The sequence below is a fragment of the Crocodylus porosus genome, unplaced genomic scaffold (genome assembly GCF_001723895.1).
Source record: "Crocodylus porosus isolate Cpor-Errol unplaced genomic scaffold, CroPor_comp1, whole genome shotgun sequence".
Taxonomy (NCBI): Eukaryota; Metazoa; Chordata; order Crocodylia; family Crocodylidae; genus Crocodylus; species Crocodylus porosus.
In genome coordinates this window covers 5664726-5672758 of record NW_017728937.1, presented here as the reverse complement: position 1 = coordinate 5672758, position 8033 = coordinate 5664726, and the positions used below count along the sequence as shown (strand labels likewise).

At 38.9% G+C, this 8033-nt stretch overlaps 1 protein-coding gene across 4 annotated transcripts in view; it reads right to left on the bottom strand.

Moving 5' to 3' along the window:
* Positions 1-8033, bottom strand: part of DAGLA (diacylglycerol lipase alpha) — a 49351-nt gene that overhangs the window by 20644 nt on the left and 20674 nt on the right. For all 4 annotated transcript variants that reach the window (XM_019547326.1, XM_019547323.1, XM_019547324.1 and 1 more), the window contains 5 exons: positions 7861-7985; positions 6162-6318; positions 5761-5844; positions 5538-5615; positions 1576-1656 (listed from right to left, as the gene is read on the bottom strand). In XM_019547326.1, coding sequence (XP_019402871.1) covers positions 1576-1656; positions 5538-5615; positions 5761-5844; positions 6162-6318; positions 7861-7985 — 525 coding nt within the window. The remainder of the gene's footprint in view (positions 1-1575; positions 1657-5537; positions 5616-5760; positions 5845-6161; positions 6319-7860; positions 7986-8033) is intronic.

Here is an 8033-nt window from a genome sequence, read left to right as displayed (position 1 = left end):
TCAGGCTGGACATAAGGAAGAATTTCTTTACTGTCCAAGCCCCCAAGGTCTGAAACAGCCTGCCGTCAGAGGTGGTTAAAGCACCTACATTGAACACCTTCAAGAGTAAATTGGATGCTTATCTTGCTGGGATCCTATGACCCCAGCTGACTTCCTACCCTTAGAGCAGGGGGCTGGCCTCGATAATCTTCCAAGGTCCCTTCCAGCCATAATGTCTATGGAATCTATGAAAGTCAATGACCAAACTTTGCCTCTCTCTTAAAAAGAGAATTAGGATGTAAACTGGAACTGTAAGAAATCATGTCTACTATTTTGTAATTCTGCTTACAGATCCAAGTGGTCATGATGTGTCCTAAGATCAGTGAAATGAATACTTTGCCTATCAAATAATTATTTCTTCCTCATAAATTAAATTTTAAACAGCACTTGAGTGCTTATGCATTTCTCTCTCCATCTCAGATTAACTAAGACATCATCCTTTCATCTATGGGCCAAGCCCTTTGTAGGCTACATCACTTTACACTTACTAAAACCTGGACATATCACATAGAGCCATTTATCAGGAGGAAGTCCAATGAAATGTCCTGATGTGAGGCAGTTGATCAAATTACTGGACAAAACTATGACAACTGCTTTGTGTATACCACATACAAGAGAAAACCCAGCTATCACACTAGAATATCCTTTCAAGTCCAAATCCTGATTAATATGGTCTGTAAGAGAAAAGGTGGAATTCCTTCTCTCATGAGTAAAAGCTCACTTAAAAGGTCAATTCTCACTTTCTGGGCAGAAAGGAATAAATATGATATACAGAAATCTGCAGGCTGGTGGTCTATACATCCTTCCATCTGTTTGCCAAACACTATAAGGTGGACATTATAAGCTAACTAGACACTGGACTGTTAGGTTCTACAGTTTACCACCCCTCTTTTCTTATATTTCCTTTCTCCTGCTCCTTCATTGTTTTCTAGGCTGCTTCCTACTTCCTTCCCAGTTCCCGAAGGACAATCATCTTGCAGCAGGGAATCGGGCATTTCAGAGAAACTCTCCTCTGGAAAAGGGTTAATTATGTTGTGTTGGAGTGTAGTTTACATTTCCTTTGGCAGTTATCCACATAGGGATCAGCTGGTATTAACGCATAAATCTGAACAGTCCACATGAGTGCTATGGGGCAGGGCGATCCAAAACACTTTCTACAGAAAGACCCTATACACATAAGAATTCAATCTTCAGTTTTTCCTAGGCTCCTCTTTTCTAGGTCACCTAGAAATGGGGTGCATTTTGACATAGTCAGCCTGACATTCTGTTTTTCACTTTTTCGCCGAAGTGTTAACTCAGGGGCTTTACATGACTGAGGTGAAGAACATTTCAGAAACAGCAGCATGGAAGGAATATGCAAGAAGTCATCCCCCTGGTACCTAGGAGCAGCAAGAATTGGGAGGAAGCTTTGAGCAACCAAGAGTCATTCTAGTACAGTGGTTTCAGCAAAGTGTAGCTGGAGACAGAATGCCAGTGACATAAGGGAATCCTGCCACCTAAATATCATGTGCAGGACACAAGAAAGCAAATACTCACTAAATCACGCCCAAAGGCTTGAGAAAGAACCATCTCCTGCTCCAGTTTCTTCTTGATGTATTCCGCAGACAACACCATTCCCTGATGGGAGATGCCAAGAAACAGAAACCAAACTGTGAGCATTAGTACACCTACCCAAGCCACCTCAACACAAAGAAACTCCCACTCTACTGACTAGTACTCCAGAGGCTGTCTAAGCTTTGGACTCACCCAGTAGGCAATGAGGGACTGGACAGCCAAGTATTCACTCTGTGTGTCATTACATTTTAAAAGAATAAATAGGGTAGGAGTAGGTACACCTAGTTATCATGTCTGTGAATGGTTCGGTAGCAGCAGTAAATAATTATTTTACAAGTAATATGCCCAGGCCTCACTGTATCACAGTAGTTGAACGTCCTCCAACATCTGAAACAAAATCATCCATCTACCTGTACTGTTTTAGTTCTGGCATCTTACCTACAAGACTGTGCATTCCCATTTCAATTTGTAATGATGGCAATGCTAACTCCTCCCAAGTGCTAACAGGGAAATAATGAGAACATTAAAATACCATTACAAACAAAGTGGCAGGACAGCCTAAAAGCCTTGATGAGAAAGGGCCACTAGTGACTGAGGAAGGAAGTAACAACTGAGTGGAATCAACTTACATTAGACACTGAAGATACTGGAGGGGCTAGGTAGTTGTATTCCATTAGAATGGCTTTATTTGTCAGAACCTAAAGACTTCTAGAAGGCGGGCGTGTTAGATATCGTGCCTCTATATAAAGCTAACCAACTCTCATCTTATTTGTCAGCTTTCTATCTGCATAGTGTACATTTGCTAAGTTGTTGTCCCCTGTATGTGGAAGGGGCTGATTCACGCTGCAAATAGACCCCAGATGTTTAGTGACCACCTAACATTAGCGTACAATTTTCCTGTAATTCAACATGCCTAAAATTGAATTAAATTATAGGAAAAAATGGGATGGATGCAGCAAACAACTATAACAAGTTTCAAATAAAGAACCTTATCAGGTTTTGTTAAATATTAAACTACAAGTAATCCATACTCCTCTCAAATAGAACAGAAGCCAGTATTTTTTCAAGTTCTTCAAATCAAATGAACCATTAAATAAAACTGATTGCTGAATGGCAAAAACAGAACATAGATGATTTTGCTGAACCTGCAAATGGGACATCTGTAATGCTGTCACCATAATCAAAAAGTAGATACCATGGTATTTTAAGTCTCTGTTCCAGAACGTCCAGCAGCTCATCAACTTCAGCCTCATTCAAGAAGCAGAGTCTCTGTTAATTTTCTGCCTTCCATGAAATGGCTGGGTGCTTCAGCACTTCTGAAAGATCTGGCCACTTATTTAGATACCTACACACATACATTTAGGCTCCCATTTTGGAAACTCTTGAGCTAAATCCATTATAATGTTATTAATAGGCTGTATTAGCCAGGATTGTTAATATAATATTGATACTGATAATATTCCATAGTCAAATAGCAATTTTAATGCTTTGACATCATAGTCATGTTGGTCACAGTTTATCATTTTAATTAAAGTTGCATTTACCTAGTATAAAACCCTAAGAAATCCTTGTCTCTTGCATTCTGCTTTGTAAATCTGAAGGAATATAGCCAGGCCTAATCTAAAATAGCACACAAAATGGAGATTTTGGAAGATGCAATGGAATAGTAATTAATTTTTCTGAGTTTTAAGTAATTAAAAAATTACTTCTCTTTGAAATTTGGAGAGTTCAGTGCTACTTTGGTTCTCTATGGTTCAAAACCCCTTCAGACCTTCCATACTAGCAGATCTCTGAAAATCCATATATAGGCTCTATTTGAAAATAAATAGTTTGCAGTTAACTGATTATGGCTAGCAGCTGTTGTATATACCAGCTAAGGTAGAAAGCTCATTTGTCAGTCATGACTTTTTGGTTTTCTTCTTACTTGTCATGATCTCTGTCACACTCACTAATCTGCCACCAGAAAAGCCTCCATGACATTGTTGCTATTTTATTCTTTTCTTAGAAATTTGGTTTTATATATGTTCAGAGGAGGTTCATTTTTAAACAGACATTATTGGGGGGGGAAAATAACATTTTTCTCAAAACAATATGGTCGTCTTTTGCAATTATTTTTCCCCAGGAACATGCAGCCTTAACATATTTTTACCATGATGATCAGCTAACTTTAGTAGTTATGGCTATATAAGTCTGCACTGGGGGCTTGACTGTAGTTCCTAACCAACACAACTGTGGCATCAGAGGTAACTTGGCCAATCATTACAACTGCAGAAAAATGTGTGCGAATCAGTGGGGGTGCTACATAAGTTAGCACATATTTGTCAAGAATTTTCATTTGTAGATTGTATGATCTGCTCTATATCAAACAGAACATTGGGTTAGATCAGAGAGTAGAGGTGGGATATTCCTGTTTGTTGCATGCTCACTACATGACAAAAAAAACTCATCATCACCAAAAAAATCAAGAACTTAGAGGAAGCGCCAAAATTGCCACATACTATTTTCCAAATACATGAAATATCAGCAAAACACTTCATTTGTTTTCATAACAACTGATTATTGGACATTAAAATTACATTAAGGAAGATGCATTAACATTCTATTATCTTTGTTCGTCTCCCTGAGAAGCTGATAGTACTTCGTTATGTAAGGGTAAATATTACTATTTTAACATAAGCCTGTATTTGTGAATTTAATATTATTAGCTAAAAACTAAGATGTGTGAAAACATATTATAATATTTAGATATAATAATTATGTTTTTATCAAACAAAATAAATTAAAAATCCAGGAAACTAAACCAATTTTAGTTAAATCAAAGAATTGAAAGGAATCTATTAATAAAAAGGCCAAGCAAAAAGAATATAGGGAATGATTTAAAAAAATTTCACATACTGACAGACATAATAATAAAATATTTTTAAAAGACTAATTAAAATATCTTACATCTAACATCTATTCTTAATTTGTACAATAGCTAATAGACAGCTGTTTAACAGACTCAGCTTCTTAAATGTCATTTTCATTTGGTTTAATTTTGCCTTTTTTACTTCATATTGGTTGTTTACAAGTGCTGTTGTGCTAAGCAATTTTGAATTAAATAAATTCATTCAGAAGCAAGAGACATGAAAAATATGCACGCTTTAAGAAATGAATCAAGCAGCGTAGATGTTAAACTTCTGAATGTCAATTATACGATAAAAACATTACTTCATTTATCAATTTTTGCATGTTCTCACTCAGAAATTGTTACACCAATTAATCTATTGTTTCAGAAGTATAAAACAGACTTCATGTTTGTGAGAACAAGAACACTGCCTTGCTTTCAACAAAGTGGCACTCTGAAAAGCCCATCCACATACAAAACTATTCAGGTAGACCTTGTACACCAGTGTTATATCCAGACAAATAAGACCTCTGGCATGAGCAAGGCTTCCAGGATCAGGATTTTACCCAACTTTAAACATGGGATTAGTCCCACTGACACTATGAAGCACATGCATTAGTGCTTTGCTGGAATGGGGCCTAAATTGTTATCTATACTAAGCCAATTTAGTGACACCAAGCCTAGATCTCTAATATACTGCATCAGTTTTGTTGCACTGGTGTAAGCTCTCTCAACATAGACAACATTTTAGCATATCCCCTTTGTTTCTCTTTTTTATTTAGTTTCTCAGAACTTTCTCTTACTGGGTTTTATTTTACACCTTACTTTTTATTATGGTTTGTTTTGTTTAAATATATTTCTTTTCTTTAATGCCACAGTGACCTTAACTGAAATAAAGTAAAGTACTTGCTTTTATAACACCACCACCACGCTGCAATCATATAGTGCATTTCATCCAAAAGCCTCTATTAAAGGAATCCTACAACATTTTGGGGGAAGGAGGCTGGGACTATGTTGAAAAGTTAGTAGGGTAGAATGAGAAGGCTTTTCTCCATACCTTGTGTCCCAGCCAGGTTCCATGATGACCCTCAACTGGAAGGCGTTCTGCATCCCCAGTTAAGTCAGTCAGGGCATCCTGGAAGAAGAGAATCCAGTATACTTTAGAGCATGAGACAGGAAGTGTGTATAAAAAAAGGTCTCAACTTGTCCCCAAAGAGGTTCCCCAGCATCTGGGGCAAACATGAATGCCAATAAGGGAATCCATCACATGGTATGCATACCTTTGGAGAGAGAGTTCCTCGGATACTGATGACCACTTTCTTCTTATCATGGTCCACAGCCACATAGAAGGGAGTTTCATAGACCTGGAGAAAACACACTGCTCTGTTAAAAAGTTCAGTGCCATAAAGTTGGGACTTTCCCTTTACCTCCTGTCTTATGGGTAAGTGAACTGTCAGTATGATAGATCACCCCTTTCAGGGCATCATCATCTGGACTGTCCCTGACCAAGATCTGCAGTAACAATTGGGTAACACAGGTCCAGGAGCAACATATTGTTTCTGGGGAGAAGGCTCAGTACATTTACAGTATGTCCCCAAGCTATACTAAAGAGTGCCAGGCTTTCAGGAGGAAGTGTCTTGGGAACATGTCCTGAGAAACTGGGAGTTGAAAATCTCCTTACAGCGTCATGACAAGAGGTGTAGACAATATCCACAGAGGTCATGTTTTCATCCAGAAAGTGGCGACGGATGGCAATAGCATTGCACCCACAGCAGTTATCCTCCTCAATGGTGACACCAGGTGCATAGCGAGGCCGTGAGGGACAGAGACAGCAACATCTGCAGAAAGAGCAAGCAGCAATTAGGAAACATGGGCTATAGTAAGAGGGTTGGAAGCAAGGGAGCCACAGACCTAGGGAAGAAAAACAAAGGAAGATACTTTGCAAGACCAGGAGACTGGATATGACTTTCCGGCCTCATCTCAATTCATTATTTTTCCACACTGACACTATTACTAGGAGAAGTTGTAGCACCTACAAGACAGAAGTATTGTGTACATCTCATCAGGATACAAGCAGAGGCATAAGACCAAAACGTAAAAATGCCTGTGCCCTATCTGTCACAGCTTCCGCTATTGATGACCTGGGTGGAGCTGCCCCAGTGCAGTGACATGTTCAGATTTCTTTCCCCAGAACACAGGAGGAAGAGTTGAGGGGGTTTTTTTGTCTGTCTTTTTGGTTGTTGGTTTTTTTGTTTGGGTTTTTTGGGGGGGGGTGAGGGGGGTATTTTTTATTGGACCAACTTGCACAGACATCCCTCCAGGGATAGGGGGATGTAATTTTACTTGTGGACACCAGAGGGAGCCACAACACAACTAATCCCTGAAGAATCTTTCACCTGTCTACACCTCAGAACACCTGAAAGGATGTTATATTTATTACTACATGCCCAGATGGAACAGCTAGTCCTTATTCAAGCCCATGTCCATAAAGCTCATAGAGTAGTTCTGGAGGCAGCTAAGCACCAAAAAAGCAATTAAAAAAAAGTTTAACCACTTCAAATTTTACCCCCATCACTCCTCATATACATGTAGTTCAAAAGGGAACAGATTTTTACTAAAAAACTTTCCTAGAATCCAAAGAGCTTTTGGGCTGAGACTAAGCACTAGAAGTTCAGCCTCACAGGGAATTTACTGATGAAGTTTTAAGTCACTGAAAATAAGAACAATGTTTAAAATGAAAATTTCACCTCAATTTTAACTATACTGTTGATACTAGGAAAGAGTCACTTCATATCCAGTGTATTTAAAAAAACCAAACCAAACAAACAAATTAAATCAATCAGTCCCAGAAAGCCCAGAGGACAGATCCTGGCCAAGTCTCACTGATGCCTCAATAAATACCCAAATGTCAGCTCCCTATAGTCCTGTGATAAATCTGACTTCTGAGCTCCACAATGGTGATTTTGACTCTGAACAAATTTAGCCTTATGCCAAATTTGTTCCTTGTACTACCTGTTCAAAGCATAAAGGACTGGCAAGGTCCTTAGCTTGCCAGAAAGGGTGAGAGACACACAGTCTGGTTTATGTAATAGGTAGGGTAGATGATGAGAAACAGTGAGAACAGGAGTCCGAAAAGAAAGAAACAGAAAAGGACAGAGAAAGAAAATGAGTCGAAAAGAGGGGAAGACAGCTGAGAGGTGACAAAGAAGTGTGGAGGAAACAGAAAAAAGAATGGAAGAAAGCAGGAGACAAGAATAGAAAGGAAAGGAGAATGATAAAATAAAATGGAGGACAGAAGGGAAAAGTAAAAAAGTGAGAAAGGAGGAAAAATTGGGTGAGAAAAAGCAAAAGGAAGGGGCCAGTAGAGGATGGTTACTCACGAGCAGGATCTAGCTAGACGACAAAGTCCACAGGTGGGTTTCCTCATCAGGTACATGGGCCAGCCATAGGCAGCCAGGGCAAAGAGCATGTAGTAACACACCTCTTTGTACCGCTGCATCTCTTGCTGAAAGACACAAGAGACACACTAAATGCTTTTTGCATCCTCTTGATG